At 43.5% G+C, this 17,242-nt stretch overlaps 1 protein-coding gene across 2 annotated transcripts in view; it reads left to right on the forward strand.

Annotated features, from left to right (window-relative positions):
* The window catches only part of LOC139556059 (contactin-3-like), a 96,042-nt gene that overhangs the window by 8,594 nt on the left and 70,206 nt on the right, over positions 1 to 17,242 (forward strand). For both annotated transcript variants that reach the window (XM_071369561.1, XM_071369550.1), the window contains exons 2-3: positions 9,309 to 9,444; positions 11,474 to 11,609. In XM_071369561.1, coding sequence (XP_071225662.1) covers positions 9,390 to 9,444; positions 11,474 to 11,609 — 191 coding nt within the window. In that variant the 5' untranslated portion in view covers positions 9,309 to 9,389. The remainder of the gene's footprint in view (positions 1 to 9,308; positions 9,445 to 11,473; positions 11,610 to 17,242) is intronic.

The following is a 17,242-nucleotide window of genomic DNA, read 5'->3' on the forward strand; positions in this document are numbered from 1 at the left end:
GTGATCAAACAGTCTTCCGGTACAGCTGGTACTCCCATGCATGTTTCAGTGTTATTTGCCTCGAAGTGAGCATATAAGTAGTTTAGCTCGTCCGGTAGGCTCGTGTTACTGGGCAGCTCTCAGCTGTGCTCCCCTTTGTGGTCTGTAAAGGTTTGCAGGCCCTGCCACATCTGACGAGCGTCAGAGCCGGTGTAGTACGTCTTGATCTTAGTCCTGTATTGATGCTCAGTTCAGACTTTGCGAGCATGGCATAGGCTCAATGGAAAAACTTCTCTCTAGCTTCTACCTGTGAAACCAGGTTTGAAAGCTTTTGAAAGGGAATATTGAAGACCTTAGTAAGTAACCCTAAAAAAAAAATTGAATAATTTAGGAGTGATTTCATGTAATATACTGTATCATTTCAATGGATTATAAGGTAATGGCATAAATATCCACACACTCAGGACTAATGCACACATTTAATTTAATTAGGCTAAGATTTCTGTCTCAAGACCCTCATCAGAGCATGGATGGATTATAAGGTAAAATGACAAGCAAGGGGCTTCCGGTATGGCGCAGAGCTGATCAGTCGTATCTTTTTCAGCTCCGCTACAAATTTGAAATCCATCCTGAAATAAGTTCACCCTTAAGCTTAATGTACCAGGAAAGGCAGTAATAGTTTATTAGCTTCGAAAACCCACATTGCCGACAAAGAAAAGTCATACCAAAAAGGCAGACTTAATAAGTGAAAGTTTAGAGTCTGAGGACGAAGGTGTCGTGCTAGCTTCATGTGCTAGTGGTGGAAGCAGGACTGAGGCGACAAACACGTGCAGTGCCATTAGCTCCAAAGATATCCTCAAGGCCATCAAAGATATGAATGCTGAATTCTCTATCAAATTCGAAAATGTACTGTCTGCAGTGGACAACGTTACTCACCTGTGTGTGGATCTTTTGAGCACCTTATACGGAGTGTGACTGAGAGGGGGAGGGGGATGTCTGTTAGAGACTGAGGTAAGAGGGTTCAATCACATGTTCGTGCTTGATTGTTAGGCATGTGTTTTTGTACAATGACATGCTTTAAAGCGTCCTTTGTGTTTTTGTTTATGGTGGTAACAGAGGTCTATTGGTATATTAGGCTGATCCAATGTGCTCTTATGGGGAAATGTTCTATTTCAAGTGTACCTGGTAAATTCGATGACTCATGGTGTTAAGGTAAAATTTTCATCCTGGAATTGTATGGGATTAAATAAAATCGGCAAAATAAAACAGGTAATAAGTAGATCAAAACAACTTCAGGCGAAGATCATATTTTTGCAAGTATCGCATCTATTATCTGGCGACATTCCTAAGATATGCCTGGGTGGTCTGGGCAAATCATTGCAGCCTAATTTAGTTCCCATGCAAGGGGAGTTATTATTCTTATCCATATCAGATATTGCAAACAATTTGTGATCCCGCCGGCAGATATGTTATTATACGGGGTACCTTGCTGTCCGAGCAGTTCGCGAAGATCACTCTGTTCCCAACGAAGATGACTCTGAATTCTTTAATGATTTGTTTTTAAACCTTTCCACACTTCCAGGTAATTATATTATTGCAGGAGACTTTAATTGCACTTTGCATCCTGTTAAAGATCGCACCTCAGGTTCGAACTACTCCCACATTACGCTTTATGAAGGATTTAAATTTAATAGAGATTTGGAGAGAAATTAAACCAGATGATGTGGAATACTCCTGTTACTCTAGCACTCACCATATCTATTCCCGAATCGACACTTGTTTGATCTCAGCAGCATTACGCTCTACAATTGAAAATTGCTTTTATGATAGCATTGTTATATATTCCAATTCTAATTTAGTAGGTGACCGACCTAAATGGCGCTTCCAACCTAAATGGCTGCAAGATACAAGTTTTACAGAATACATTGGACAGCAAATTGACCTATACTTTTCAATTTAATACAAAACAGACTTCAACTTGTACTAGATGGGAAGCCTTTTAAGCTTTCATAAGAGGTCAAATTATACATTTCACCAGCTCCAAGTCAAAAAATACTCGTCAAAAAATGAAATGACTTGAAACCAAAATTAAAACTCAGGAGAGAGAAACTTTCCTCACTAACTCCACAGGTGCACACAAGGAGTTGCTCTTGTTTAGGGCTCAATATAACATCATTTCTGCGGCTAGAGCTGCATCAAGCTTATTGAGACTAAACCAATCTTATTATGACCAGGGTGAAAAAGCTGGGAAGCTGTTGGCCTGGCGAATCAAACAGCAGCAAACAGAGAGAGCAATCAATTCAGGATGCAGGGGGAGCTGTGACGGTAGACCCTCGGCAGATAATACCTTTAAATCCTTTTATGAAAAATGATATGCATCAGAGTATCCTCCTGAAACTGATACCCAGGCTAGCTTTTTAGATAGGAGTTTCCCAATATTTCCGATGAATCTAAGGATATTCTTAATGCTGAGCTGACTGTGTAGGAAATTTCCAATGCAATTGATAGTATGAGGGTGGGGAGGGCATCTGGCCCAGACATCTACAAGAGATTTAAAAACAAACTGTGCACTCTCCTCCTGGATATGTTTTAGGAATCTTATGAAAATGGTCTCCTGCCCCCTTCTTTGAGAGGAGCTCTGATCAATCTGCTCCTAAAACCTGGAAAGCCGCATACTCTGTCAATCACCACATCCTTATCGGCAGACTCAACAGCCTTGGTTTCTCAAATGATTGCCTCGCCTGGTTCACCAACTACTTCTCTGATAGAGTTCAGTGTGTCAAATCGGAGGGCCTGTTGTCCGGGCAGTCTCTATGGAGGTTCCACAGGGTTCAATTCTTGGGCCGACTCTCTTCTCTGTATACATCAATGATGCCGCTCTTGCTGCTGGTGAGTCTCTGATCCACCTCTATGCAGACGACACCATTCTGTATACTTCTGGCCCCTCTTTGGACACTGTGTTAACTAACCTTCAGACGAGCTTCAATGCCATACAACTGTCCTTCCGTGGCCTCCAACTGCTCTTAAATGCAAGTAAAACTAAATGCATGCTATTCAACCGATCGTTGCCCGCACCTGCCCGCCCGTCCAGCATCACTACTCTGGACGGTTCTGACTTAGAATATACCTAGGTGTATACCTAGGTGTCTGGTTAGACTGTAAACTCTCCTTCCAGACTCACATCAATCATCTCCAGACCAAAATTAAATCTAGAATTGGCTTCCTATTTCGCAAACAAAGCATACTTCACTCATGCTGCCAAACATACCCTCGTAAAAGCTGACCATCCTACCGATCCTCGACTTCGGCGATGTCATTTACAAAATAGCCTCCAACACTCTACTCAACAAATTGGAAGCAGTCTATCATAGTGCCGTCCGTTTTGGCACCAAAGCCCCATATACTACCTACCACTGCGACCTGTACGCTCTCGTTGACTGGCCCTCGCTTCATACTCGTCGCCAAACCCACTGGCTCCAGTTCATCTACAAGTCTCTGCTAGGTAAAGTCCCCCCTTATCTCAGCTCGCTGGTCACCATAGCAGCACCCACCCGTAGCATGCGCTCCAGCAGGTATATCTCACTGGTCACCCCGAAAGCCAATTACTCCTTTGGCCGCCTCTCCTTCCAGTTCTCTGCTGCCAATGACTGGAACGAACTACAAAAATCACTGAAACTGGAGACACTTATCTCCCTCACTAGCTTTAAGCACCAGCTGTCAGAGCAGCTCACAGATCACTACACCTGTACATAGCCCATCTGTAAATAGCCCAACCAACTACCTCATCCCCTACTGTATCTATTTATTTATCTTGCTCCTTTGCACCCTAGTATTTCTACTTTGCACATACATCTACTGCACATCTACCATTCCAATGTTTAATTGCTATATTGTAATTACTTCGCCACCATGGTCTATTTATTGCCTTACCTCCCTTATCTTATCTCATTTGCACACATTGTATTTAGACTTGTTTTTCTAATGTATTATTGACTGTATGTTTGTTTACGCCATGTGTAACTCTGTGTTGTTGTATGTGTCGAACTGCTTTGCTTTATCTTGGCCAGTCGCAGTTGTAAATGAGAACTTGTTCTCAACTTACCTACCTTGTTAAAAAAAGGTGAAAAAAATAAATAAATAAAAAATTCCTATCGTGCTATTTCGCTTTTGAATTCTGACACTAAGGTTGTTTGTAAAGCACTTGCGAGGAGGTTGGAGGGTTTTCTCCCGGATGTGGTGGGTAGAGACCAAAATGGCTTTATTCAAGGTTGTGAAGGATTTCATAATGTTAGGAGAGTGCTAAATGTTCTACATGCTAGAATTGGGTTGCCAGACACTGCGATCCTGTCGTTGGAGGCAGAGAAGGCCTTCGACAGGGTTGAGTGGCCCTACCTCTTTGAAGTGTTCATTCGTTTTGGTTGTGGTGAGAGCTTTTGTAAATGGATAAAGATACTATATACAAATCCCACTGCAGAGATCCTTACTACTAATACGGTATCTAAACCTTTTGACATCTGCAGGGCTTCTAGGCAGGGCTGCCCTCTTTCTCCTCTCCTGTTTATCCTAGCCATTGAGCCTCTCGCCATAGCTGTTAGGTCCCACCCCAATGTTTCAGGTATCAGAATAGATCAGATGGAACATCGAATTGCCCTTTATGCAGATGATGTAATTTTGTTTCTTACAGACTTGTGCAATTCCATACCCGCACTTCTGGGACTAATCAAAGAGTTTGGGTTGTTCTCGGGATACAAAATAAATCATGCAAAATCCTCAATTATGATGCTAAAGGAGGAGGAAAGATGTAGACCTACACCTCTGGCTTCTTTTTTTAATGAAATGGAATGCTTTACATATCTCTGCATTCGTATTGTGCCAAAGATTGACCGCATATTCTCAACTAACTATGAATGTCCTCCCGAAACTGTTGTATCTATTTCAGAACATTCCCTTGCCACCGCCACCATCCCTCTTTACAAGGATTAAAAAGATGTTTACTATATTTATCTGGAATAACAGACGTCCCAGTGTTCGCTTGTCCTTATTGTACCTACCGTATGACAGAGGGGGGCTCCATTTGCCTAATATCCAGTGGTACTACTGGGCAGCTCAGCTTCGCAATGCTATGTACTATTTTACCTCTGAGTCTCTCCCTTCATGGATGGAGATTGAAATGTCTTCAGTTGTACCCAAATTACCCCTTAACCTCTACATTTACTCAGCTGATATCAAGACACTAAAAAAGCTAACAAATAATCCCTTTGTTTTTAATACGATCAACGTTTGGTATGAGGTGTAGCAGTTCCTTGGTGAATTCTTTGTCACGTTTTAGTCCTATCTGGTGAAACCACAGTTTCTCTCCTGGGAGAGCTGATCCAGGTTTCCAACTATGGTCCAGCAAGTGTTTAAGTAAAGTTTGAGACCTGTATAAAGAAGGCATTTTTATGTCACTTGAAGTACTCATAGCAAAATGTGACATTCCTAGAAAACATTTTTTTAAATATTTACAGCAAAGGAGCTTCCTCACAGCTGTCCAAAACCAAAACCTAACATTCTGTCCACTTTAGAAAATACGATCTCAACCCATTGTAATGGTAAGGGTAGAATTTCAGCTCTACACAATATGCTAGAGTCTGGCTCAACCAAATCCTCTGCGCACAAACTGAACTCTTGGAAGGAAGATATTCGGAAGGACATAGACTTGGACGAATGGAGTAGTATATGTACTAAGGCTCAGACACAAACTGTGAATACTCAGCTAAAACTATTGCAGTACAATTGTTTGACGTGAACATATGTAACCCCTGCTAAGTTAAATACGTTGTTGCAAGCAAAACGCTTGATAGCTCTTGCCTGGAAAAGTGTGAACAGGCCTAGTATTGCCCAATGGCTTAGGGAAATGTCGTCTTGCCTAACAATGGAAAAGATAACACATACGGTTAACCTTTACCGAACCTCAACCCCGTATCCGGGATCACCCCCCACCCCCCACACACTGATTAGCATAGATAGCATAGCTTCAGAAGTAGATAGTAGCATCTAAATATCATTAAATCACAAGTCCAAGACACCAGATGAAAGATACAGATCTTGTGAATAAAGCCACCATTTCAGATTTTTAAAATGTTTTACAGGGAAGACAAAATATGTAAATCTATTAGCTAAACACGTTAGCAAAATACACCACTATTCTAACTCCATCAGTTTCTTACTCCTTCAGGTGCTATCACCAATTCGGCTCAACTAAGATATTGATATCCACTAACCAAGAAAAAACCTCTTCAGATGACAGTCTGATAACATATTCATGGTATAGGATAGTTTTTGTTAGAAAAAAGTGCATATTTCAGGTAGAAATCACAGTTTACAATTGCACCGACCATCGCAAATCGACTAGAATTACTAGATAGAGCAACGTGTATGACCAATTTACTCATCATAAAACATTTCATAAGAATAGACAAAGCATAGCAATGGAAAGACCCAGATCTTGTGATTCCAGACAATATTTCAGATTTTCTAAGCGTTTTACAGCGAAAACACAATAAATCGATAAGTTAGCATACTACATGTGAAAACGTTACCAGAGCATCGATTCCAGCCAAAGAGCGCTATAACGTAATCACCGCCAAAAGATATTAATTTTTTCACTAACCTTCTCAGAATTCTTCCGATGACACTCCTGTAACATCATTTTACAACATACATATACAGTTTGTTCGAAAAGGTGCATATTTAGCCATACAAAACCGTGGTTACACAATGAAAATACTAGGAAATCAAGCCTCAATATGTCTGACGTCATCTATCAGAGTGATCTAGTTTAATTAAAAGCTAATCATATACTTGACTAAAAAATACAGGGTTGACAGGAATCGAAAGACAAATTAGTTCTTAATGCAACCGCTGATTTACATTTTTAAAATTATCCTTACTTTTCAATACAGGGTTGGCCAAGTGAAGCTATACAAAACAAAATGGCGATGTATGCGTTTAAAATATTTCGACAGAAACACGGTTTATCATATTAAATATTGCTTACTTTGAGCTGATCTTCCATCATATTCTTGGGCAATGTATCCTTTCTATGTTATAAACGTCTTTTGGTCGATAGATGTCCTCTGTCCTTCGAAATGTCCACTAACAACGACCGAGACCGCGAAACGTTCCCAAAGCTAGAAAGTGCACGACAAAGAAATTCCTCAGAATCGCACTAAACGGATATAAATTGCTATAAAACGGTTTAAATTAACTACCTTATGATGTTTCTAAGTCCTATATCGAATTAAATTACAGACGGATACATTTCAAGTTGATAACCGAGCCTGTGAAAATGGCGTCCGGAGGTCCCATCCTGCGTAAGGGCTTGCGTCGAAAGGGGGGCTACTCTCACTCCTTGGTGTTTTATAACCTCTGAGAGCTACCTAGAAGGCCCATTCCACTTCTCATTGGTTACTGACATCCAGGGGAAGGCGGGTGCAGTTCGTGTCGTGCCATAGGATAGACAGAGACCTTAAAAACTGATCTGAAACCAGAGCTTCGCTCTCAGACCTTTCACTGTCTGTCATGGATTTCGCTGTAGAAATTTTTCTGGGTCACCCACAGACATAATTTCAACGTTGTATGAAACTAGAAGGTGTTTTCTATCCAATATAATTAATAATATGCATATTGTACGAGCAAGAATTGAGTACTAGGCAGTTTAATTTGGAGACGACAAAATGCTAATTCGGAACAGCACCCCCTGTAGTCGCAAGAAGTTAAGGGTAAACAAGACACTTTTGAAGAGATTTGGGTACCATTTTTGGATTTTGTTGAGCAGAGCGATGTGTGTGAAATATTGGCTAATGAAGGGAACTCTGGGTAGTGTACTATTCCTTCCAAGAGTTCAGTTTGTGCGCAGAGGATTCGATTGAGCCAGACTCTAGCATATTGTATAGAGCTGAAATTCTACCCTTACCATTACAATTGGTTGAGATCGTATTTTTGTAAAGTGGACAGAAGGGGTTCTGTTAGGTTTTGGTTTTGTGCATGTGGGGTTGTGGTGAGAGATATCCGATTGGCTTGTGGCGCTGTGTTTCATCTGAAATCTGTCCCAAATTTGTTCTATCCTATTGGATCAGACCACTGTAAAATGTAATTTTGGTGGTTTTATGCTTCTGTAACACTTTTGTTTTGTCTTAGTTGTTTTATCATTTATTTATGTAAATGTTTTGTTTCTGTTAACTTTTGATGTGGTTTTTGCTATAATTTTTTTTCATGTAATATTTCTGCTTATATATGTTTTGTTAAAGAAAAATCTATAAACTTATTGTTACATTAAAAAATAATAACAAACAATATCCCACCTCTGCAAAAATGGGATGCATATTGAGAGAATAAACCTTTTTTCTGCTAGTCAAAGGAGATACGGAAGATCGGTAGTGTTTTGAAAGGAACATTTATCTACAGTATTTATTCACAAATGCGTAGGTTGAATGACCACCTAAGTTTATCTCGTTGTATGCTGTACCAGCTACAGTATGTGCCGCATAGTAGGCTATATATTAGTATCTGCTAACTGTATGGTGTCTGCCAGTTTCTATTAATAGGCTGAGGAAAGTCAATTTTGAGGTCAATCATTTCCAACCCCCTCTTTCCTGTGATGTTTAGCAGATTTGTGCTTGTTGCTCAGATTCACAAGAAATGCACTGAGATGGTTTAGTCATGAAAAAACAAGCCCACTTAGCAATTATTTGTGTCACTATTCCATCACTTTGTCCAAGATATACAGTAGTTCCATAGAATAGGTACTGTTTTTTTAAGCTTTGATTCATTGCAGCTGAATCATATCCACACTTTTTCCAAGTTTGATACGTATTATCTTTCTAAGAGTTTGTCTAGACCAGGTATTATGGAGAACATTTTAAAGTGTCACATATGATGGCTGGCTATGCATCTATACCTGGTATTGAAATGTGATGCGTGCCTATTTCCTTTTTTTATATACAGTATATATATGTCCTTTCTTACTTACCCACAATTTGTCAACACTTGTATTTTACATTACATTTAGTCATCAAAGGGCATACAGTATAATTAATAATGTAATTAATCAACCATTGCATACAGTAATGTTGTAATGTGCATGTGTTGTCCTTAGTGAGTGGATTTAATTTACACTGCTTTCACTGTTTGTTTTTTACTTCAAGTCTTCTAAAAACTATTGAAGAATAAAGAACATGAATAGTGCAACTTTTGCAATACTGGAATCATGTTCTGTTGTTGAATGCTTGTCATATTTGGTTCAAAATGTCTTATTTTAATTATTTCTATAATTACTTTCCCCTTAGATTAAGATTCTCGTAATCAAGGGAGAACATTCCATTCACAAGCAATTGGATGAGAGTCGTATTTGTCCTTGGCAACTGAAGATGATGTTACTATGGAAACGACTTCTGCTGCTATCAATCATTGGTTGCCTTGCCGGTAAGATGTTCTACTACACGTTTTACTCAGGAAGAGGTATTTACAGTTATCATTCTACAAGTTCCTAATCCTGTATGATTTTCCATCAGTGGGATGATTCATGTTTATATTAACGTTGTTACTTGCAAAATGTAAGTAGGTCTTATTGCTCTTTTTGTTACTAATGAGAAACTGGCATACCTTTTTGGCAAGTTTACTGCAATACCGCTCAATAGAGCACAGATAGTTTGATGTTGACAGTATGACACTGATGTGTGTGCCCTATGTTGTCTATTTGGTCTCATATGGAAATGTAAGAGATCTCATGCTTATGGTGTTGCCTACATCATCTTAAAGTGCTATATGCATTCTCCGGATTCAGCTTGACCCCACGCTATGAACTAAAATGAACCATTCTATGCACTGACTACACAATTCTACAGATTCTGTATTGCATTACTTTGGATGGCAGGCAGATTCCAAGCTTAGTATTTGCAACCAACCATATTATATTTTATACAGACAAGGTTAAATTGATTAAAATGCAGTTTCATTTACGCTAGGCTACTTCCCCTGTTGCCCTTCAGCCATCCCTTGGGCAGCCTACTGTATTTGCACCTCCAGGGACATCTGGGATTCCATTCCTATTCCTGTGTAAGAGATGTCAGAGATCCTTATCAGAATCCTTGGGATGGAACTACGCCTGTATTTCATCCCAAACCACTTGCCACACTGACCTTGTGGTCAACTGGGATTGGGAGGAAAATCTCTCTCTCTCACTCTCTCTTTCTCTTTTTCCACTGAAAGACAACCACAACAAATAATAATTATAATTAATAATAATATATTCAACTTTTATCGTGCTATTTATTACATAAAATAAATATCAAAGCGCTGTAACAAATAGGAGGTTGAATTGTTTTAGCGTGTGCAAATGATATTGCAAATCCCAATGTATGTCATTTTAATTGTTTTGACATAGCTTATAGGTAATTCACACCTATTTCTCAAAGGAAGGTGGTGTAGACTAAATCAGCATAGCTAATATACCCATCAAATTAGCATGTGACTTTAATATCTATGGGACTCAGTAAAATGGTTCCTGGGGAAGGCAGCACTGCAGGCAATAGGGTTGTATGTGAAAAAGTCCAGAGGATATTGAGATAAATCAACCTCACTAGGTATTACATGTCTAAATCATGTTGAAACCGTTCCTTACATTTTAAGAAGGAAGGGCCGCTGCACACTGGGAATCCAATGTTCTTCAATAAGTATACTGTCCTATAGGAGAGATTGATGCAGCAGTGTTTGGAGACATCGAAATCGGATGGCCAAAAAGTTGAAAGTGTTGAGTTATTGATTGGCCACTTTTGATGGACTGCACTCTTCTGATTGATGCAGCATTCCAACAACGAATCGAATGTGTAGGCATTAAGGGTCTCAACAATCAACACAAGTATCCGAAACATAAGGTCTTAGGCTACCAATAAAAACGTCCATAATATTTTGAGGTTTGCACAGAGATGTAACACAAAGCGGGAGAGATTTGTTGGTTATCATAAATCGTCTTGCTTCCAAATGGATTCACACGGCTGCAAGCATGTGACTGACGTTTCAACGGCACATGAAGTCTCCATGGTTTTTGCACTGCTCAGATGCTTTTTGTAGTGCCAACATTGAATTAGTTCTGCCAACAAGAAGGTTTTTCATGGATAAACTATTAGAATTATTGGGGTTAGTAGCATACTATTTCATAAAATAATGGTTTCCTTTATCTCTCGTCAAAATCAAATATTTTAATGGCCCCGTCGCTCTTGTACAGTGTATTACCATCTTGTAATCAAAGACATGGTTTTCAAATGTGTTATCAATTTTTGTCACCTCTGTTGGCGAGTGCTGGCGTGTCAGGATTCGCAAGTTTTCACCCTCTACCTGTTTGTTCAGACTAATTTGTTATCCTTAGATGTTAGATGACTGAAATGTCACACATTGACGAAAGCCAATTGTTTAACGCCTGAGTATCACAGCCTGTGTTTCTTATGTTCTCCAGCTCATGCACAAGATGTCCTGTTCCAAGGGCCAAGATGGAGGACAGAGCCCAGTGACCTCATTCTCCCCAACAACTCCCCTGACCAGGAAGCCACCATTACATGTGAGGCAGAGGGGAAACCCTCCCCACAATACAGGTAATGGATTCCATCTATTTACAATATAATTCCACAAGTCAGTGTGGAACTGACATTAGCAGCCATTTAACATGAAGGTTTAACCAAATCTTCAGTCTCTCTCTCTCAAGTCATTCAAACAGGATACTGATAGAATTAATCGGTATTGATTTGGAGGAGAGAGAAAAACATTGGGCTGGTCATGTTTGCAGTAGAGATACTATAACATCCAAGCCAGACAGTTAACCAGACAGCGAAAATGATTCATAGTGTATGCTCATTCCAAAACCCACAAAAACTGTAAAATAACGTACGCGTTCAGCTATGATTTAGAAGGGAAGTCAGCCAACCATTAGCTTATAAATACTTCAGATATGTGAGTCTAGTTATCTTTATTACAGATTTTGATTTAGGTTGCTCTTGGATTGAAGCTAATGTGTGCTGCACTGAAATCATTAGTAATGTAGGGAGATTTCAATGACTAGATTCTCTGATATCCCTCCGGTTATTCCCGGTGGTGAGTGTGCCTGAAAATGGCAGCCCGCACTGGTTTTGTGGTAGATTGTGTTTCGTAGCTTGGTCAGCATCATGTAAATGCACAGCAAGCAGTTGACAGAGGCAATAACCTTGTGAGTGACATTCCCTTCTTAAATGCTTACATTTCCTCTAATGCGTCTGTGCTGAAAACATGGTCTTAGAGCAGCAGCAAGGGGTATCATTATACTTGTTGTGCAAGCTGAGCGATCCAAGGATGAGCTGAACCATTACAACTTGAACTGTTTGAAAAATAAGTTGAGTGGATGCGTTCCCACCATCAAACTAAACAATTGTGACTTTTAGTACTGCTCTGAATATTCAGGCTTAAGTGTTTCTGCACAGGTACAAGCATATATTGTGGTTATGAATATGTTGTTAAAATATGGCATAGTCAACTGTGACACATAAAGTAGAATAGCTCTTGCATGCTGTGAGTAAAAGCCTCTTTAGATGTTTAAGTGCAGCTCAAAAGTTTCCTGCACTAGTAAAGTAACAGCGATATGTTATCACTGGTTTAATATTGGATGGATAAAACATTAGTCATCATAAGCAATAAAACATATTATGATTGATTTTTATGCAGGCTAATAACTTACTCCACTTAAGTGTGTCTAAATGAGCTATTTCACACGATTAATGTCAATTCTAAAATCCAATCCAAGACAAATGAAAGACAGTCCACGCTTTCTTTGTGAACATAGACAGAACCCAAGTCAATCAGTTGAAAAGCAGGACTTCAAGCCCACATTTTACGTAAGCTATTTGTAATAAAACAAAATTAATACAGAGCACAGGTCTTAGAGCAGAAGTGAGTCACTTTATTAATGAAGCAAACCCCCAAGCCTGCATCGTTTAGTCCTTGGACTCACTGCAAGAGAAGGGATCATTTGTGGCTTTATTTGGTTTGCACCAGAGTGTATGTTTGACACTGACTGACTGTTCTTGACCTGTGTCCCCTCCGGCAAGGAGAGGAATGTTGTCTTGATGATTAAAAGCGAAACAATAATGTTTAGCAGTAGGCCTACGTTTCACAACACAAAATACTCAAGACCTCAAATACCCCCAATGAACTTCCCTAGCTGTCCCTCAGAGCTGCAAATGGACAAGCTTTGACCTCCCACGATTCTGCACTAATATTACTCAGTTTCTTGTCAAATAATACTAGAATCACAAGATCTAAGAATGGATATTTTGTCTGGTTTTTCACATTTTACAATTCATTTTTTACCATTAAAGCAATGCTCTTTAGTACGGTATTTATTTTGTATATTTCATTACATGTCCCACCCCGCCCCACCCCACAACGTCACACGACACCACTTCACCCCACTCCACACGTCACTCCACCCACCCCACTACACAAGTCACTCTACACGTCACACCACCCCACACGTCACTCCACCCCACACAACCCCACAAGTCACTCTACCCCACCCCACCCCACACATCACTCCACACCACACGCCACACCACTCCACACGTCACTCTACACTCCACCCCACTCAACACGTCACTCCACCCCACACCACCCAACACGTCACTCTACACTCCACCCCACTCAACACGTCACTCCACACCACACCACACTCCACCCCACTCAACACGTCACTCCACACCACACCACTCCACACGTCACTCTACACTCCACCCCACTCAACACGTCACTCCATCCCACACCACCCAACACGTCACTCCACACCACACCACACGCCACACCACACGTCACTCTACACTCCACCCCACTCAACACGTCACTCCACACCACACCACACGCCACACCACTCCACACGTCACTCTACACTCCACCCCACTCAACACGTCACTCCATCCCACACCACCCAACACGTCACTCCACACAACACCACACGTCACTCTACCCCACCCCACCCCACACATCACTCCACACCACACCACACGCCACACCACTCCACACGTCACTCTACACTCCACCCCACTCAACACGTCACTCCACCTCACACCACCCAACACGTCACTCTACACTCCACCCCACTCAACACGTCACTCCACACCACACCACACTCCACCCACTCAACACGTCACTCCACACCACACCACACGCCACACCACTCCACACGTCACTCTACACTCCACCCCACTCAACACGCCACTCCATCCCACACCACCCAACACATCACTCCACACCACACCACACGCCACACCACTCCACACGTCACTCTACACTCCACCCCACTCAACACGTCACTCCATCCCACACCACCCAACACGTCACCCCATCCCACTCCACACATCAATCTACACGTCACACCACTCCACACGTCACTCCACCGCACACCACAAGTCACTCTACCCCACCCCACACATCACTCCACACCACACCACACGTCATTCCACCCCATCCTACTCCACACATCACTCAACACGTCACTCCACACCACACCACACGTCACACCATTCCACACGTCACTCTACACTCCACCCCACTCAACACGTCACTCCACCCCACACCACACAACACGTCACTCCACACCACACCACACGTCATTCCACCCCATCCTACTCCACACGTCACTCCACCGCACACCACACCACCCCACACATCACTCCACCGCACACCACACCACCCCACACGTCACTCCACCCCACACCACACGTCACTCCACTCCACCCCACCCCACATGTAACTCCACTCCACCCCACCCCACATGTCACTCCACCCAACCCGACATGTCACTCCACCCCACATGTCACTCCACCCGACCCGACATGTAACTCCACCCCACCCAACATGTCACTCCACACCACCCCACATGTCACTACACCACACCTCACGTCACTCCACCTCACATAACCCCACATCACACCACTCCACTCCACCTTACATGTCAAATCACCCCACCCCACGTCACACCACTCCATCTGACATGTCACTCCACACAACCCCAAATGTCACTACACTCCACCGCTCATGTCACACCACTCCACCTCACATGTCTCTCCACTCCACCCCAAATGTTACTCCACTCCACCACACCCCACGTCACTCCAGACCACCCCACACGTCACTCCACCCCACCCCAAATGTAACTCCACCCCACGTCACTCCACCCCACATGTCATTCCACTCCACCCCACCCCACATGTCACTCCACCCCACGTCACTCCACCCCACATGTCACTCCACACAACCCAAAATGTCACTCCACCCCACCCCACATGTCACTTCACCCCACCCAACATGTCACACCACACCACGTCACTCCACCCCACATGTCACTCCACACAACCCAAAATGTCACTCCACCCCACCCCACATGTCATTCCACTCCACCCCACCTCACATGTCACTCCACTCCACCCCACATTTCACTCCACCCCACATGTTACTCCACTCCACCACACCCCACGTCACTCCACTCCACCCCTCATGTCACACCACTCCACTACCCCCCACATGTCACTCCACCCCACATGTAACTCCACTCCACCCCACCCCACACCACATTTCACTCCACTCCACCCCAAGTCACTCCACTCCACCCCACATGTCACTCCACACCACCCCACACATCACACAAAACCACATGCCACTCCATTCCATCCAAATGTCACTCCACCCCAATGTCACTCCACTCCACCCAACATGTCTCTCCATTCCACCCCAAGTCACACCACTCCACTGCACCCCTCATGTCACTCCACTCAACCCCACAAGTCACTCAACCCCACACCACTCCAAATGCAACTCCACTCCACCCCACATGTCTCTCCATTCCACCCCAAGTCACACCACTCCACTGCACCCCTCATGTCACTCCACTCAACCCCACAAGTCACTCAACCCCACACCACTCCAAATGCAACTCCACTCCACCCCACATGTCACTCCACTCCACCCCACATGTCACTCCACACCACCACACATGTCACACAACACCACATGTCACTCCACTCCACCCCACATGTCACTCCACACCTCCCCACATGCCACTCCACCCCACATGTCACTCCACACCACCACACATGTCACACAACACCACATGTCTCTCCACTCCACCCCATGTCACTCCACTCCACCAAATATGTCACTCCACACCTCCCCACATGTCACTCCACCCCACATGTCACTCCACTCCACCCCACACGTCACTCCACCCAACATGTCACTCCACCCAACCCCACACGTCACTCCACCCCACACATCACTTCACTCCACCCCACGTCACTCCACTCCACCCCACATGCCACTCCACTCCACCCCACGTCACTCCACTCCACCCCACATGCCACTCCACTACCCCCCACATGTCACTCCACCCCACATGTAACTCCACTCCACCCCACCCCACACCACATTTCACTCCACTCCACCCCAAGTCACTCCACTCCACCCCACATGTCACTCCACACCACCCCACATATCAAACAAAACCACATGCCACTCCATTCCACCCAAATGTCACTCCACTCCACCCCACATGTCACTCCACATGTCACTCCACTCCACGCCACATGTCACTCCACTCCACGACACATGTAACTCCACTCCACCCCACATGTCACTCCACTCTACACCACCCCACATGTCACTTTACCCCAAACCACCCCACACGTCACTCCACACCACCCTACGTCACTCCACCCCACCCCACATGTAAGTCCACTCCACATGTCACTCCACCCCACCCCACATGTCACTCTACCCAACCCCACACGTCACTCCACCCCACCCCACATGTAACTCCACCCCACGTCACTCCACCCCACATGTCATTCCACTCCAACCCACCCCACATGTCACTCCACCCCACCCCACGTCACTCCACCCCACATGTCACTCCACACAACCCAAAATGTCACTTCACCCCACCCCACATGTCACTTCACCCCACCCAACATGTCACACCACACCACGTCACTCCACCCCACATGTAACTCCACACAACCCAAAATGTCACTCCACCCCACCCCACATGTCATTCCACTCCACCCCACCCCACATGTCACTCCATCCCACGTCACTCCACCCCACATGTCACTCTACACAACCCCACATGTCACTCTACTCCACACCACCCCACATCCACTCCACTCCACCCCACATGTCACTTTACCCCACACCACCCCACACGTCACTA

This window comes from Salvelinus alpinus, chromosome 2 (genome assembly GCF_045679555.1).
Source record: "Salvelinus alpinus chromosome 2, SLU_Salpinus.1, whole genome shotgun sequence".
NCBI lineage: Eukaryota > Metazoa > Chordata > Actinopteri > Salmoniformes > Salmonidae > Salvelinus > Salvelinus alpinus.